The sequence below is a fragment of the Peromyscus eremicus genome, chromosome 9, assembly GCF_949786415.1.
Source record: "Peromyscus eremicus chromosome 9, PerEre_H2_v1, whole genome shotgun sequence".
NCBI classification, from domain to species: Eukaryota; Metazoa; Chordata; class Mammalia; order Rodentia; family Cricetidae; genus Peromyscus; species Peromyscus eremicus.
Window position 1 is genome coordinate 55,677,976 of NC_081425.1, and position 18,220 is coordinate 55,696,195.

Below are 18,220 nucleotides of genomic sequence, written 5' to 3' on the forward strand. Positions count from 1 at the left end.
GACAGGAAAACTCCTGTCTCAAATAACTGACTTCTTTGCTCTATTTCTTCTCAGTTTACACTCTAGCTGTAAACATGGAGATGGCTTTGCGTCCCAACTATGAACAACTTTGAGATCTTGTACTGATTTAACTGAGTATGCCTATATCGTCTGCTTACTGGTTACTTTTTAGGATGGACAAGAGTTGATTCTGAGTGAGGCTCTGTGTCCAAGTGGGATGGAGGGACGATGGAAACACCTTGTTGGTTTTCTTAAAATTTTCTCTTTTCCTTTTCCTTCTTTCCTTCCTTCCCCTCTGTTTCCCTCCCCTTCCCTTCTCTTCTCTTCCCTCTCCTTTTCTTCCTTCCTCTTCTTTCTTCCTTCCTTCCTTCCTTCCTTCCTTCCTTCCTTCCTTCCTTCCTTCCTTCCTTCTTTCTTTCTTTCTTTCTTTCTTTCTTTCTTTCTTTCTTTCTTTCTTTCTTTCTTTCTTTGTGTCTTTCTGTTTTCAGATAAATTGCTTCTCTCTCTCTCTCTCTCTCTCTCTCTCTCTCTCTCTCTCTCTCTCTCCAAACTTTGCTGCTCAAATTGTGGTCCCCAAGGGACTGGGAGGGCGAGTCTTCTACCCACCCTGGCCACCTGGATCCCCACTTCTATGCCTGACTCTGGGTCCATGTGACCATTTCCTTTCATGGCTCCTTTCCTACCTTTCATGCTGTGAAGGTTTCCAGTTGGTGTTTCCAGGGTCTCTTATTTGAGTGTCTAACCAGGGGATGAAAAGCCTGGCAGCATTAGAGCAGACGTCAGGAAGCTGATATAGAAGAGCTCATGCAGAAAGGGGAGGGATCGCTCTGCATCTGTATCCGGGTTCTCCCTGCTTTGACTTCTCATAGCTTGAGTTTTAGAAGACCAAATTTCCCCCAAATTTTCTGAGCTCTGAATAACTAAAACTACTTGTTTCTTTTTCTTCATACCCATTTCTCAACAGAAGGCTTGAGTAACAAGACACTAAAATAGAAAATGACCAGGGCACTGGGAAATGAGGCCCTGAGATACCAACTCAGCATGTATGAGTTGTAACCCACTGGGATCTGTTACAGTTCAGCTGTAATGAATACCACACTGGCAAGGGGAGGCCTGTGGCCTGGGAACTGGGGTTTCCGGGATCCCACTGATTGGTATACCATTTAGTCTCCTAAATTCAGTTCTCACCAGGGAGGCAAGGACCTGTGGCTCCTTATCCTTCCTGAGAAGGTGTTAGAATTACCTAGGGTGTCAAGGGCTGGGAAACAGGGAGATGCTGGGCCCAGGAGACAAAGTTTCAGCAGTACAGAATGAATTAATTCCAGAGCTCTAACAAGCTATGACTACTTTATAGTTGCTGGGCATATATTTGACCTGCCACTGCCCCCCACCTCCAAACGTTAACCGTGTAAAGAAATGAATATATCAGTTAGCTTGGCCATAATACTGCATGCTGTTAGTATATACAATTTCAAAAAAAAAATTTAAGAAGGCTGGATGGTGGTGGTACATGCCTTTAATCCCAGCACCTGGTAGTCAGAGGCAGGTGGATTTCTGTGAGTTCGAGGCCAGCTTGGTCTACAGAGCAAGTACCAGTACAGCCAGTGCTGTTACACAGAGAAATCCTGTCTTGAAAAACAAATTAGAAAGAATCAAAGCTGTGCACGGTGGCACACGCCTTCAGTTCCAGCTAGTGAAGAGGTAGAGAGGAAGGAGGATCGCTTATATCTAAGAGTTTGATGTCTACAGAGACACCATAGCAGCTCTGTCTCAAAACGATTGTCTTTTACAATCACTAGAATATTTCTGGAAAATACAGATGGCTGAGCCCCACTCCCAAAGGTCTTCACTAAGGAGTGCAGAGTGAACGCATGAGAGATATGTCCTTTTGTGGTACCCGTGTGCACATGGACAGGGTGAAGAAAAGAGCCCAGGCATTATTTGAGTGTATATTATTGATCTCTCCATTAGAATACAGAGCCCCAGGAGACACTACCCTGGGTGTGTCTGGGAGTGGAACCTCCTCACTGAAAGGCCAGAGTCTGGCTTATTGCCATCTTTGCGGGGTTGAGTGGCAAGAAACCAGAGTGCAGGCCCAGTCCAACTCCATTGAAACCCTGGCCTTTTCTCCACCCTCCTGAGATCCTTGGATCGTTTATTGCTCAGTGTGTGGCTCTATGCATGAGATCAGTGGTGGTAGTGTGTGGGGGTGGGGGGGTAACAGTACCTTTGGGCTTTTATTAGGATGTAATGGGCTTGTCCTGTGGGTACACTACTTGTTGTGGGGGAGGACAAGGAGAAGATTATGTTGCCTGTGCTGTTTTCAGAAATAACTCTTTTTGGGGCAGAAAGGGGGGATGGGTGAGTGCTCAACATCTCAGGGCTGGAGAGAAGAGAAGTCACAGGATAGCAAAGAACTCTGAGACCTGATCAGACACTGATCCTCCAGGACAGGGTTTAGAGTCCAGTGTGACATTCCATGGTCTCAGGTCTCTCTGGCCAGGCTGCATCAGTTGCCTGTCTACATTGTTTATCCCAACCTTCAGTTTGGATCGGATCCAGAGATGACTGTTTGCTGCCTCGCCTGGCTTTGTGCTAAGAAGTCTGGCCACTCTTCATGGTCTGTGTGGAGGACACAGGAAATCAGACTGTAAGAAAAGGGCTCGAGGCAGAGGCGCAGCTTTGTGCATGTGGGACAGACGGTCCATATCTTTAAATACATTTAACCAATATAGCAGCAGGAGAGCTTAGAATCGTGTAACTGCATGGGATTCTAAATGTGGGTGTGTTTATATGTAGTTACAAATCAGTATGCAAATTCCATTCTCTGTGGCTTAACATTTTTATATACATCCTTTCATGTACTACTACTCTTTTATTTTTATCATGCTTCATCTCTGTGTTATTGATATTGCTGAGATTTCCTTCTGAGCCTTTTGTTCTGATTCTCATCACTTCCCTGTGGCAAAGAGTACAGCAATGAACATCCTTGTCCAAATGATCCACTTCCCTCACCTTAAACCCATGGGGTGTCCTGGATAGGTTTGTCAGCTAGACACAACTTAGTATGATCTGAGAAGCAAATCTCATTTGAGGAACTGCCTAGATCAGATTGGCCTGGGGCATGTCTATGGAGGATTGTTTTAATTGTTAATTGACGTAGGGGGGCCCAGCATACTGTGGGCAGCACCATTCCCTAGGCAGGTGGTCCTAAGCTATATAAGAAAGCTAGCAGAGTGTGAGCGCCTACCTGCCAGCCAGCAACCAGCATCCCCCATGGTTCCTGCCACAGTTCTTCAGGAGTGAAGTTAGTTCCTTGGTTGGAAGCAATTTGCTGTGTAGAATACCAAACACTTCCTTCTGCAGTGATGGACAGTGATCTGAAAGTGTAAGCCAAATAACCCCCTGTGCCCCCGAAGTCACTCTCGGTCAGTGTTCTTATCATAGCAATAGAAATGAAACTAGAACATGGGATGTGTTTCCCAAGCTTTGTTAACAGGTGTGAGTTATTTGGTATTTAAAAAGCTTGCTCACCAGAAAGACAGTTCTGAGTAACGCACCACCCCATCAACATGAGTTTCTTTCTTTTTTCCCTACGGGTCTCTTGGCTCCTTTTGAGGAGTTTGTAGTTGGTTTCTTAACGTTGTTTCCATTAGTATTTTTAACCCACGAGGGTGACTCCATCTATTTTTAATTTCCCAAGTCTTTTCACACACAGGTGGTATCCTGTTTGCTTGATGGGCATCTAGATTGTTGTTTTATTCGATTCACATTAGAACGAAGGCTGATCGCTGTAGTGTGCAGATGGGGCATCATGCTGTCTGATGGTTTGGGTGTCTGTTTATATGACGCAGAGCTTTGGTGTAGACTGGCTTTGTAGACTGGCAGATTGGAGGCTGGCAGGTGGAAGCTTGTTCAAGAGGATGTTTTTGTTGTTTTTAAGGTGGTAATGGAGGGGGAGAGCAATGTCCATGCTGAAAGTCTTGTGTTTACGCTTTGCAGTTTTTGTTTTTAAGTACTTGGGTTTTCTTTTCATTACCATTTTTTCTGTTTATGAAATACATGGATCACATAAGACCCCTTAAATAAAATTCTTTGTTTTCATCTTCCTGCACACCCCACTCTGCTGAAAGCCTGTATTCCTTTCAGGGGTGTATAGCTAGCAATAGCTGAACTTATGGGGAGAATTTTTTTTTAAAACAGCATTCTAGGAGCCATGTCAGAAAATGTGCAACCAAGCTACTCTTTGACACACAGACCCAGTCTAGAGGTGCAGACCTCATAGTGGAGTTTAGGTTGTGTACAGACTATGTGTGTTGGGTTAAGAAGGGAAACTGAGCTGGGCGGTGGTGGCGCACACCTTTAATCCCAGCACTCAGGAGGCAGAAGCAGGCGGGTCTCTGTGAGTTCGAGGCCAGCCTGGTCTACAGAGCAAGTTCCAGGATAGGCAGAGCTACATAGAGAAACCCTGTCTCGAAAATTTTAAAAAAAGGGGGAGGGGGCATTGAGCTCTCATCCAGCTTCTGTCTTGTAAGAAAGGGACTCTAGGGTGGCTCAGTCAGTTGTCCTTATCCTCAAAGTGGCAGAGACATCTGTCTTGGGAGACAGGCAAAATCGTGAGAGTACAGACACAAAAAAGGGAACCATGTGTAACCTAGAAGGCACCTCATCTAAATATTTACCAACCAAAGATTGAAAATAGCTGAAAAAAATGCCATTTGTTCTGAATATTTACAGTCTCAGTATCATTTTCTAAAGTAATAGGATAAAATAAGCATTTGTGTATTGAGTATTAATTACCGTGTGTTAAGTATAGTCACCTAGAGAGGATTTAAAGTCGATAGGGAGATGTGCATAGGTTAGATACAAGTGCCATGTCATTTATAGGAGGGGCCAGAACAGCCTTTGATGTTGACATCTGTAATGTCTTAGAGTGAGTTCTTTGTGGACACTGAAGGATGCCTGCATGAAGATAGAGACCCTTCCCCTCTTGCCTTCTGTTAAATCTAGCTGAAGGAATGGGCCCATCTTTTACGTACAGTCCTTGTCTTCCCAACTTTTACTTTTCTCCTGGGTCTCAGGGATCTAGACCTTTGTGTCCTGTGTCAGAGGGTCCCACACCCCAGAACACAGACCCCCAAGCCTTGTGGTCCTTAGTGAACAGAACCCAGCTATAGCCCCATGTGTACAAAGCCCAGGGGAAAATTTTTTAGAGGTTTTCTAGGTTAGTGCAACTGTGTGTTAACTTCTGATGGTCGCATCACTTTAACTAACAGAGAGTTACAGTTAGTTTAATCCCACATTTCTACTCCATAGAGCTGCTAAACCCAGTCTTCCCCGTGCCGTGAGGGGAAGACTTGACTTATTTATCTGTCTATGGCAGGTTATTTCTGTGTAGCACAGGCTAGCCTCAACTTGATAATCCTCTTGGCATCTGTTTCTCGAGTGGTGAAATTATAGCTGTGTGCTACTATGCCCAGCTTTTTTTTTTTTTAATTTTTTATCTGTAAGAAGGGTTTATCCTATTTCACAAGTTAAACTTGCCTTGTCCTGAAAGTCTGGAGATTTTGAGAGTCCTTTTGTGTGTGCGACTGTGAGTGTACAAGGGTGTGTGTGTGTGTGTGTAGGTGGGGTCTGGGATGGAAACTTGTCCACCTCAGGTGTCATTTTCTGGGTGCTGTCTACCTTCTTTTTTGAGATGGAATCTCTTATTGGTTGGAACTTACCAACTAGGCCAGGCTGACTGGTTTGTCTAGCTCTACTTTCTCAGCAGTGGGATCACAGGCCACATCATCCCACACCTGGAATGTGGTTTTTTGTTTTGTTTTGTTTTGTTTTGTTTTGTTTTTTGTTGTTGTTGTTTAACATAGGTTCTGGGAATCAAACTCCAATCGTCATGCATGCAGGGCAAGCACTATATTGACTGATCCATCCCCCGGTCCCCAAGAGTCCTTTATGGCCTGTCATGAAATTCATCTCTCAACTTGATGCTTCTCCTCTGATAGCCATAAGCTCTCTCTGTGGAGTTCAAGGGCATAGATGGGCAGGGACAGTTAGCACAGGAGTCTACCCCCACCAGATTCTTGTGGGTACTTGGTTAGCAAGAGCTGTTTGAAAACTTGTGAATTTCCCCACTTATCATCTGGCCTGCTCATTAACCTCTCACGATGTGGTGAGACTCAGCCAAATGTCCAGACAAAGCTCTGGTTGATTACAGCTCCAGGCTTCCCTACCCGAGAACCAATTTTGTATTTCACGTGTTCGGAAGTGGAGCAGCCATGGAAGAGTTAAGTCTGGGACTGGGGATAACAGAGAGTGTGGTTTCTGAAAGATCTTATGGTGCAGAGAGCAGCGAGCACCTCTGACGAAGGGTTCCATGCACCTGGTGCTTTGCTCTCTTGCTGGGTGGGGAGACCGTTGAGTAAACAAGGCTGGATGTCAAAGGTCAGAGGTGGGCTGGAAGCCAGTAACCCTGAACACTTGTCTTCCTCACCCCGACTCTCACACTACCCAGACAGGAGAAGGCTGGACTGCACTCTAGTGAACCAGGGTCACCCATCTCTCCCCAGCTCTGCTTTCAGAGAGAGAGCATACCAGTAGTTGAAGTTGGCCGTGATGGAAATAGTTACACCAGAGAAATTGGCACATGCTATGAAACAAGGCCCCGCTGTGCACAGCCAGTACCTCAGCACGCAACCAGGCCTTACCCTAACTGCTCTGGCTGCCTCTGAGGTCCAACTGTGAGTGAAGGGGCCTCCCACCCGCCCACACGGTGGGGGCTCCCTCCTGGACCCCAGATTAGGCACAAACCACACCCAAACACTTGTTTTCACAGAGAGAACCTTTATTAAGTGGGGAAGAAAAGTTAAAGTGGCAGCTTTCTGACTCAGGCCGAAAACAACAGCAAATGACCTTGTAGGTGTGATTTTTTTTTTTTAAAGTAAAAGAAGGGAGGTCTATGTGAGAATGGGCTAGAATGCGGTGGTGAAGGAGATAGGGGATGAGGAAAAAGGGGAAGGGGACAAGGGAAAGGGGCAGGGTATTTGTCTCAGAGGGACAAAGGACTGTCTCTGGATAGAGAGGAGACAGGCAAATGGCAGTTTATAAAGATAAAGGGGAAACCCTGTGTTAGGATGAGGTGTTTAATTTTAATTGGGCATGTCAATTAGGTAAACCAAAGGGGGCTTTTGATTGCTGGACTTTGGTGGTCAGCCTCAGGAGGAGGAAGTGGCCAAATAAGGGAATGGACTTGGTGGCTAGCTTTAGGAATGGAATCTAACGGTTTCTAGCAAGGCCAAGGGAACGGGGGAAGGGCAAAGCCTGCCAAAGCCACATGCTCCAGTGGACTAGTGTCCTTTCCCATGGGCTAGTGGGCTAGTGTCCCTTCAGAGAGTGACCCTATTACCAGGCATGTGTTATAAAAAATAAAGCCTTCCCCCACCATATGAAGTTCAACTTCTTTAATAACATGTTGCCATCTTCTGGTCTTGTTTCTCAGTGACCCATCTGCCACTCTGATCCCCAGCCCAGTATGCCATTTTGTTTCCTGATCTTCTGGGTCATACTTTCCAGAGTCCCAAAGCCCAGTGGGCAGGTCCTGCTCAGTGTTTGTCCAGCAGTACACTTAGGGATGCTTTGGGGCCCATATCATTCCGTGACTGGTGTGTGTGTGTGTGTGTGTGTGTGTGTGTGTGTGTGTGTGTGTGCACATGCTAAATTCTCTCTTTTCTTGTCTGCTTGGCTTCATATCATCAAGCCATGGTATAGCTCCAGAGACACAAAAAAGTGGAAAGAAGAAGGGGAGAGAGTGAGAGGAGAGGAGGGAAGGAACAGAAAGAGAAGATCGGAGCAAAGAAGAGTGGAGGGAGGGAAGGAGAGAACGGAGGAGAAATGCTAGCCAAATAGCACTCATGAACTGGCAAATAAGGAATAAAAGGGTTGTGACTTTTAAAGTTCCTTATCCTTACTGTTATTATTATTTTGGTGTTGATGTTTGTATGTCTCTGTGTATGAGTGTGCAACTGCATGTGCTCCTCTGTGAACACGCATGTAGAAGCCAGAGGTCAACCTCAAGTGTCATTCTACAGGAACCTTGGTTCTCTCACTGAATCCGGTGTTGCTGACTAGGATAGACTGTGAGCTCCAGGATCTTCCTATCTCTGATTTTCCAGTGCTGGAATTTTAAGTGTGTGGCCAATATTTTATGTGATGCTGGGGATTGAACAGATCCTCACGCTTGTGTGGCAAGCACCAACTGGGCTCTTTCCAGCCTCTGCTTGACTTGAGAAAGGTCTCACTCCACAGCTCAGACTGACCGGAAGCTCATGCTCTTCCCGCCTCTGTCTGGGTGCTGGGATTATAAGCATGCACCATCACGAGTGCTAGGGATTGTGGGAAGCAACCGAACCCAAAGGCCAAACAGGAGAGAGATGAATCTGGTCAGCAACAAGGACCAAGCCTCGAACTAATGGGGGGACCAGAGGTCCCCTTAACAGGAAGGTAAGGTGCTGTGTCTCCACTGTTCTCCTTGCCCTCCAGAGAGCCAGCCCCAGGCAGCTGACCTGTATGGGGGCAGGTGCTGGTAACAGAAGACTCCAAGTGGGTAATGAGTATGGGGGCGGGGAGCTGAAAATGTGGTGGAATCTCAAATGCTTTTTGAATTACCCTGAATTATAGTTGGCAGTAATCACAACCTTTCTGGTTCATTCCTTTGCCTGGAAAGAAGGGAAGAGATTAACCAAATGACAGGCTGGGGGTCCTGGAGCTGTAGAATGCTGGCCCCACAGGAGCCTGGGGGCTGAAAGGACCAAGTCAGTGTGTGCAGCATGGAGCCCATGGGGACCGCCCGTGCCCAGGAGCTCAGGAGGCTCCCCAAGACGGCGGGGGTTATTGCAATTAGTTAAGTGCCTGTACCCAGCAGGCCCTGAGATAGGAAAGGCCTGCCTTCCCCATTTTGTTGATGTGGAAACGGCCAGGGGAAGTGACTCAGAGGCAGAGTGGAAACAAAGTATGTCTCTCGTGACATTCTGACTTCTGCTGGTCTGAGTTGGCTGGCGCTTGGACTGTCTCCCGTGGGGCTTCCTTCCATGGAACATGCTTCTTCTGTGTTCTCAGGTCAGGCAGGGGAACTTGTGTGGGCAGAGCGGGAACTGGGGGTTGGGGACACTTTCCAGGTAGACAGATGGGCAGAGGAAGGCAATCTTGGTTATAAAGGCAGCCTGTGCATGGTAGAGACCAAGAGAGATGTGGAGACCACCTCGTTTACCACTGAGGTGGGTTTTGAAAACCAGGTCTTGCTGTTATATCAGGTTTCCAGTCCTTTCTTTAGTTTCCAGGCACAGAAAGAAAGAAAGAAAGAAAGAAAGAAAGAAAGAAAGAAAGAAAGAAAGAAAGAAAGAAAGGAAGGAAGGAAGGAAGGAAGGAAGGAAGAAAGGAAGAAAGGAAGAAAGGAAGAAAGGAAGAAAGGAAGAAAGGAAGAAAGAAAGAAAGACACGTGCCAAGGACTGTATTGCAATACTCCTGATTCTTCAGAAAGATTCTGTAGACAACATTAGCTTCATGTCCCAATAGAGGAAACTCGAAAGGTCACCTGGTCCAGATGGCACAGCTGTAAGCTGCAGAGACCTCAGACCAAAATTGCTGAAAATGACCGCTGGCGTTTCATAAGTGAATGACCATTGTAAACACACGGGAGAGTCCCTAATGTGAGAATAAGAGGATGCCTTTCCAACTGCATACATCAAATACTGGGAATGGCGGCCAGTGCCGGTAACCTCTAAACTCAGAATTCCAAGCAGGAGACTGTGGAAGTATAAGGCAGGACTGGGCCATGTATAAGTTCCAGGACACGTGTCAAACAAACAAACAAAAGCATGGTGACACACACCTGTACTCCCAGCTCTAGAGAGGTGGGGCTGGGAGAGTCGAGAGTCCAAAGTCAGGAGCTAGATAATGATGGAGTTGGAATCCCGGCCCCCTTGTGAAAAGCTGAGCATGACTGCATGTGTCTGTAACCACAGCATTAAGGGGGCAGAGACAAGTGTTCCAAGAGCTCCCTAGACAGCTAGGCTACGTTACAATGTCCACCAGGCAGAGAACTTTCTTTCTCTGCGATGTGTGTCTCTGGATCTTTAGAAACCTTCCCTAGGCTGGGAGCACAGAGCTTGGTACTATGGCTGAGTCATCTGGAGAAGATTTAAATCCCACTTCAGTCCCGCAGGTAGACAGCTCACCATTCAGGAAGAACATAATTGAGTTTCTTCCAGAAGATTATCAGGGGCTCAGAGACTGAATAGCCCCCTGGAGTACCCTTTGAAAGTTTGGGCCAAAAAGTTCTTATGGCCAATCAAAACGTTTCCTGTTTTAATCTGGGCCATTTCCTTGTGTTTGTTATTCTTTGCCTGTGGTCTGGGCATTTCTGGGAGCTGGGAGGTATGCTGAAGCCTGAGGTGCCTCAGAGCTGGGGTTTCACTGGTGCCATGGCACGGACATGCCTTAGGCAGCACTTGGAGGGCCAGGGACAGACCAGGACACTGGGTGGAGTGTCCAGGACCAGGGCTGGGAGAGCCAAGAAGTCTGGAGAAAGGGGTAGGACTTTGGCTCAGGAGCTGAGGGTCAGAGGGCTTTGCAATCATTGAAAACCAGAAACAGGCTAAGGCTACAGATGAGACCGAGCAATCAGGAGGCAAGATGGAACAATCAGGAGGCGCAGGCAAGTCTCGTTGCTGGGAATAGGAGCTTCTGGTGGGTTGTTCTCATCTGACTTGGAATTCAGTGATATACATTAGTAGCTTGAAATCATCCATGGTGGGAATATGTACCCCAGAGAACGGAGGGAAAGGCTGAAGATGAATACTTTCCCCTGGAGTGGTCACATTAGATTTTGGAACATAGGCAAGGAACAGCCATGAGCCGGTTCCCTTTGTGTCCCATTGCCAACAATGAGTTTTCATTACTTCTCTTCCTTCGTGATCATGAGTCTTCTAGAAGGTAAGCCGGGTATTATTGTAGGTGGAGAAAAGTTAAGCTGTTTCACAGGATCTTGGAATTTTTTTTTTATTTTTTATTCTGGGACAGAGACACAAGCCGAGTGAGCAGGAGAGACCATAGAATTGATGGTAAATCTCAGACCATGAGGACAGGCTTCCCTAAACACTACCTTCCAGTTATTTCGGCTTAGAAAGAGTTTGGGTAACTCATTGCAGATTGCTGTCTGCTCAGGGGAGTCTGGGCTACATTCATGTGTTAATAGAGATATGGGTGCACTGCCTTGTGGGCTGGGGTCTTTGGACTCAAATCCTACGTTTTCATTCTTAGTTCTTCCAGGACTAGCGGAGACAAAGTCCCCCAGGGAGGCTTGAGATTGTTTCTGGGCTGCTAAATGCAGGCTGACACTTTGGTTCTTGCACAGTTTATGTCACTGTTGGGGTGGTACTGCCTGTGTGTGTGTGTGTGTGTGTGTGTGTGTGTGTGTGTGTGTGTGTGTGATATTTGGGATCAAATCCAGATCCTTGAACATGCTGGACAAGTGTTCCAGCTCTCAAGTTCACTTCTTAACAGGCATGAATTCTTGACCAATATCTTAACCCTTCTCAGACATGTTTTCCCATCCGTGAAACAGGCTTCTTTGTTTCTGCTCATCTTTCAGGATTGATAGGCAAAGTATGTGTGTGTGTGTGTGTGTGTGTGTGTGTGTGTGTGTGTGTGTGTGTGTCTGTGTTAAGATTTTTTCTAGAATCTATAACTATTCTGGCAGTTCCTACAGCAAATGTGTTTTCTCAGGGACAAAATGCAGAACTGAGGGGCCCACATCAGGTTAAAGGTAAAAGCAGATTGTGGGTGACCAGAATGACTTTGCTAAAATATTTCTGCCAGAGCCCTGTGGGCCACGAGCCTGCTGGGCTAGAGGAAGCTGCTCAAGATCAGATATCCACATCCTCTGGGCTTACAGGCAATGCATGACTTGTCAGCTGGTGTGGGTGCTAGTTGGTAAGAGGTGGACTATTCATATTTGGTCCTGGTCAGGACGGGGGACAAAATGTTCACTGAGCTAGACACTGTTTGGTCAGGTTGGGAGATGGGCGTGGTTCTCAGGTTAACCAGGCTGTGGTTTCTCATTGTTACACACACACACACACACACACACACACACACACACACACACACACTTGATTTTTTTAGAGCAGCTTTAGGCTTACAGCAAAATTATAAGAAATGCCAAGACTTTCCATAATGCCACCCATCACCACGTGCACAGCATCTCTCAATTCTAGCATCTCACGTCAAAGTGGAATGTTTGTTAGGGCTGGTGAAGACCCACTGACACACCATTGTGGCCTTCTCTGTGGTTTAACATCAGAGTCCATCCTTCACGTACCTTCTGTGAGATAGACAGGTGTGTAAGATCCTTGCCTACCATTGTGGAATCACAATGAACATTTCCATTGTCCTGGCATCCTCTAAGCTGTCTGTTTATCCCTCCCCTGTCACCTCACACCGGCAACTGCTGGTCTTAAAACTATCTCCAAACTTTTGATTTTCCACAGTTGGAACCACACAGGATGTATGTAGGTTCTTTTTTTTAAAAATAAAAATAAAAAAACTTAAAAACATTTGTTTAGCTAGGTATGGCACCAGGTTTAATCTCAGCACTCAAGAGGCTGAGGCAGATGGATCTCTGTTAGTTTGAGGTCAGGTTGGCATATATACTGAGACCCTGTCTCAAAGAAAAATAAAATCACATAAGGTTCTTCCATGTGTTTCACGGCTTGACAACTCTTCTCTCTCTGTGTGTGTACACATGTGTTCATATATATATGAGGGTGACACACGTGTGTGGGAATGTACATGCACCAACGTGCATGTGCATACAGACTTGAGAGCAACCTTGGATCCTAACAATGGAGTGTCACCTACCTTCTTTGAAACAAGGTCTCTCATTGACCTGGAACTCACCCAATAGGCTAGGCTGGCTGTGCAGTAAGCCCCAGGATCTTCTACACATCCATTCATCTAGGCTAGTTGCACATTTTGGCAGTTACAGATGAGGCTGCCATCGACCTCCACGAGCAGGTGTTATGAGTAGCTGTTAAGTTTTCAGCTTCTTTGAGTAAATACCGAGGGGTACAGTCCCTTGATGGTGTTGTAAGGACATGTTTGGTTTTAGAAGAGATTGCAAGACTGCCTCCTAAAACTGGTGCACCAGATGTTGCTCGAGTTCTAAAAGGTCTTTTAGTAAAAAACCCAGAGCCAGCTATTGGGGTAAATATGGAAAGGTCAGAGAGACAAAGGAACAAGCCACTGCCACATCTCACCTCTCCAACTCCTCAGCCTGAAAAGGCCTCAGCCGATAGGCCTCTAGCCGAATGAGCTTCCTCAGCCAAAAAGGCTTCAGCCGAAAAAGCCTCTAGCTGAAAGGGACGCTTCTAAAAAAAAAAACAAAAACCAAAAAAAAAAAAAATCCTTTAGTTCCTGTCTCCTCACGCCTTTATACACCTTTCTCCACCCAGCCATCACTTCCTGGGATTAAAGGCATGTGTGCTTCCCAGTACTGTGCCACCACTGCCTGGCTCTGTTTTCTCTCTTAGACTGAGTCAAACTCATATAGTCCAGGGTGGCTTTGAACTCACAGAGATCCAGACGGATCTCTGCCCCCCCCCCAAGTGCTAAAGGTGTGTGCCACCACTGCTTGGCCTCTCTGTTTAATCTAGTGGCTTGTTCTGTCCTCTGATCTTCAGGTAAATTTTATTAGGGTACCCAATATATCACCACAGGCTGCTGTGTTCACGGTCCCCACATTCTCACGGCCGCTTTCTCACCCTCTTGGATAGTTTTTGCAAGAGTGGCTGCAGCAGTTTGGGCTCAGAAGCATCTGAAGGTCTCGTTCCTAAATTCCTGCCACTTTGCCTTGGTCCTGTCTAGGCACAGGCTAGACCTTCCCTGCTTACTCTTCAAGCGGGGATTTTTTTCCTCCATTCCTCTCATCAGTCAGTGACGCACACAACATACGGATGTGGAGAGCTCCCCAGTTCTCACCATTGGCTCTTGAATTTTACTGACCCATTTAAGTATTCTCTCTTACTGTTCCCCAGCATTTCAGGGGCAGCTGGGGTGTCTAGGACTCTCCTACTGAAGTCGTGGCCCCTGGGATGAGGTTGCTACCTAGATTGATAGGATGGTTATCTCCATGAGATTACCAAAGACTCAGATACACCCTGCCCTCTTCATTATGGGTGCAGGGGGTTGTCTGTTGTAAACTGGACATGGGTAGGATGTCTTTCTTTCCAGCTCTGAGTCCATGTTCCCATCAGCACAACACAGCATCGTTACTGTGCCAGGCTTCCCGACGGGCTCTCGAGGGTCCAGCCTCTGGCATTCACTGTTAGCAGCAGGGTTTCTGTTTTGATTGGCTCATGCTGTTGCCCTAAGGAGACAGGCTGGCTTCCAAACAGAAAGCATTTGGAGGCTAAAAGGCAAGATCGAGGTGCCAGCATGGTCAGGTTTGGATGAGGCCCTCTTCCCGGGGACACGCTGTTTACCTTGTGCTGTGGCAGAAAAGGGGTGACAGAGCTCTCTTGGGTTCCTTTTAAAAGAACCCTAATCCCATCCATTGGGGCTCTGCATCTCAACATTTGTACCTCCTCACACCGGCATCTTGGGGGGTTAGAATCTGAGCATCTGGACATTAAAGGACATTAGCATTCAGTCCGTTGCAGGTAAGGTCAAGTCCCTGGGGTCAAGTGTCACACATCACTCAACTTCCCCGCTCAGATGTCTGTCTCAGAATCTTCCTTGCGAAAGCCTTGTACAAATTACCGCGTACAGATAGATGTCTGCCCGCCCCAGCAGATGCTGAACCCGGCAGGCCCCGCATACTTACTGGACTAGCTGCAGTTACTCTTTGTGCTCCTGACTAGGACATGCTGTTTAGGGATAAAAGCACGTTCCTCCTGTTCTCCATCCTAAAGTAGCATCGCCAGCATCCCTTCTGGATCCCCCCAGGCCTTGCCACTTCAGTCTTCTCCCCCATCTCCCAGCTGCCAGCTCTGCATCTTTGCCCAAAGGCTTTCTGACATCTCCCTTGTGCAGAACTGACTGGAAATGCCAGGGACACTGAGCGTAAGAAGTGGGAATAAATGCTCCCAGATCCCTCTCTTTCTGAGTGAGATAGGCTCCATCCAGGTCCCTGTAGTTCCAAGCAGGTGGAAACTGGGCTTGCTCAAGAGTGCCCTCAGTGCCTAGCCCTCTCTCTGTGTGTCTTTCCTTCCATGTCACATTGTTCTTACACTCCTAGGGGTGCTTCCTGAAGATACCCCTCAAGCAACATCTGGATTCCTGCTAGATCAAGGAGAATTCAGATGGATTGTTACTGCAGGGTCCGAAATGTATAGATAGAGAGAGGCATACAAATACAGATAGACTTCTAGAACATACACACATGTTCTCCTCACTGTCAGTCTTGTCCCAAGCTGTAGCTGCCCTTGTGAGCTCTGAGCCTTCTGCTCCCCCTTTCTGCCTGCCCTGACCTAAGAGGCGTGTCTTGTTTCTCCCCACATCCCTACGACACCTCCTTTGTCCCTTCCTAAAACAAATCTCCGTTTCTGTTGTTGTTTGTGTGTGAATGTTATATGTATGCATTTGTGTGGGTCTGTACACACGTACATGTGTGCACATGGAAGTAGAGGTCTTTCTCATTCGCTCCCCATCTTTTTCCCAGAGACAAGATCTCTTGCTGAACGGAGAGCTCATGGATTCAACTAGCCTGGCCAGCAAGCTCCAGGGCCCCACCTGTTTCTCTCTTACTGCCCCCAGGGCCAGGGTTATGGGAGCACATCAGCACACCTGGCTTTTTTAAGGGTGCTGGGGATCTGGACGCAGGTGCTACATTTGCACAGCAGCCACCTTATTAACTGAGCCCTCTTCCCAGCCTCTCTTGTTTTGTTTGAAAGGAGTAGTTCCTTAGAGTTAACGACTGTTCACATCTTTTCCTGATACCTGGCTCGGTCTAAATAAATAATCATAGGCTCTGTTCTGCTTCTAAAATACTTGACTCCATATCTGGAACACTGCCAGCTCCATCATTTCCCCCCTGACTCCCGGTCTAGGCAATTCCCCCTAAAATCACACTCACGTGAGAAGGGACACCTTTTATAGCTAAGAATAAGTCTCAATACTAGGACCTAGCTCATTCTAGAACAAGCTGGGTGGTTTTTGTTTTGAGGCAAGGCTCTGTAGCCCATGCTGGCCTCACCTTTAATGGTAATCTTTCTCCATTGGCTTCCCAAGTGCGAAAATGACAAGGTGTGAGCCATTATGCCCAACTTTAGTGTGATTGTTTTAGAAAGGTTCTTGGAAATTGAGAACACCCAGCCCTCACCACAGACACACTCAATGTCAGCACTGAGGACAGAGCTTGGAAATACATTGGTGACCCCAGTATGAGTCTCAGCTGATGTCATCAATGCATAGTTACAACTTTCCTCCCTTCTTTTGGACATTTCCTGCTTTATAATTTTATGATTTTATGTATTTTTTTATAGTGTGTGTGTGTGTATGTGTAAGTGTAGCCATGTACATGTGTGTATGCAGGCACACATGTCGGAGTGCAGACTACTTCCTGGAGTAAGTTCTCTCCTGCTGCCTTGCGGGACTGAGGATGGAGCACGTGGGGTGGTCAGGCCTCTTCTGCTGAGCCATCTCGCCGGCCCCATTCCCTGCTTTAGAGCAGCAGAGAGTAAGTCCTTGATAGCTCTGTTGGATGCAGAGGTGAGGCTAAGCACAGCTGAGATTTGGGGTGAATTACAGTTTGCAAGGATTCTTACAGCTTGCAAGGATTCTTACAGTTCACCTCTGTGTCAAGCCAGGCTATCATCAGTACTGGCTGCATCATGTAGAAGCCCAGGCTAGCTCCATCTATCATGCAGAACAAGTTTCCCCACTAAAGAGTGTGGAATGGGGGCTTCTTTCCCCCTGGTGGACCTTTCTGTGATGCCGGACCCTCTGCATGATGAGTCCCTATGAGATCCAGGCCTCCTACAATGAAAACTCTGGCTTGTATTGAGGTTGTGGGCAGACCAGCCAGGCTAATGGCCTGGTCCTGATCTGGGCACCATGTTGTCTTCTTTGTTCTTCATTCCCTTGGGGCCACCGAGTCCCAAGTTCTGTTTCTTCTCAGATTTTCCTCTCGGTGGCGGCTCGTGTCTCCCTCCCTGCCTTTCCTGCTCCGCTGTGTCATGCTGCCACCGCCTCCTCTCACAGCTGCTGCATGTGCTAAGTGTGGGCCTCTTGCCTGGGAGCCAGCATCAGAGGAGAACAGGGAGGGAGACAGGTCCCCTAGAGGATGGAGCCTGTGTGCTTGCGAGCCTCAAGTCTGGACTTCATACCTGGATGCTTTGCACCTGGCTCCTACATGCCACAGCCTCCCTGGCCGAGGCAGCTGGAGGCCTTTGCAAGGAATTTTTAGGACGAAGAGAACAGGTTGTTGCATCTGTCATGGAGCTTGGGGTGTGCCAGCCTGGGGGATGAGGCGTGTGGCTTTTAGGAGCTCACTCTGGCCCTGTCTGTGTTGTCTCCGCAGGACTGCAATGTGCCGGTCCTAGCTGCTGCCTGAGAGGATGTCCGGGGTGTCTGAGCCCCTGAGCCGAGTAAAAGTGGGCACTTTACGCCGGCCCGAGGGCCCCCCGGAGCCCATGGTGGTGGTCCCCGTAGATGTGGAGAAGGAAGACGTGCGCATCCTCAAGGTCTGCTTCTACAGCAACAGCTTCAACCCAGGGAAGAACTTCAAGCTGGTCAAATGCACAGTGCAGACGGAGATCCAGGTAAGCGTGCAGGACTCTGACACTCCTACTTCCTGGGCAGAGGAGCAGCCCTTCTTGAGCCCAGTAGCCTCTTGTAGCACTGTCCAGGTAGGGCACAGGTTGGCATCAGGAGAGATGTTTTCAGCTTGCCAGGGCAGCCTCCTCCAGCTGTGCACACCCCATTTTCCTAGGCAGGATTACAATATGCTGGCTGATTTTAACCTGCACTTATTGAACATACATGATATTGAAGTCTCCCATGAGTGGATAGATGAGGACACACCCATTCTCTTCCAGAACATGCCTTCATGATGACAGGAAGGGAAGAGAAATTGGTCCTCGGACGATTCCCCCCCTAGGGCTCACAATTTGAACAAAGGAGTCTGGGTACCTTGAGGGACATCTCCCCAGGTCCAAGGGAGCTA

General features: G+C 47.5%; 1 protein-coding gene across 1 annotated transcript in view; it reads left to right on the forward strand.

The window, feature by feature from the left end:
- Ptk2b (protein tyrosine kinase 2 beta) overlaps positions 1 to 18,220 on the forward strand; it is a 126,804-nt gene that overhangs the window by 49,184 nt on the left and 59,400 nt on the right. Inside the window, exon 2 of the mRNA XM_059273438.1 lies at positions 17,576 to 17,816. Coding sequence (XP_059129421.1) covers positions 17,613 to 17,816 — 204 coding nt within the window. The 5' untranslated portion in view covers positions 17,576 to 17,612. The remainder of the gene's footprint in view (positions 1 to 17,575; positions 17,817 to 18,220) is intronic.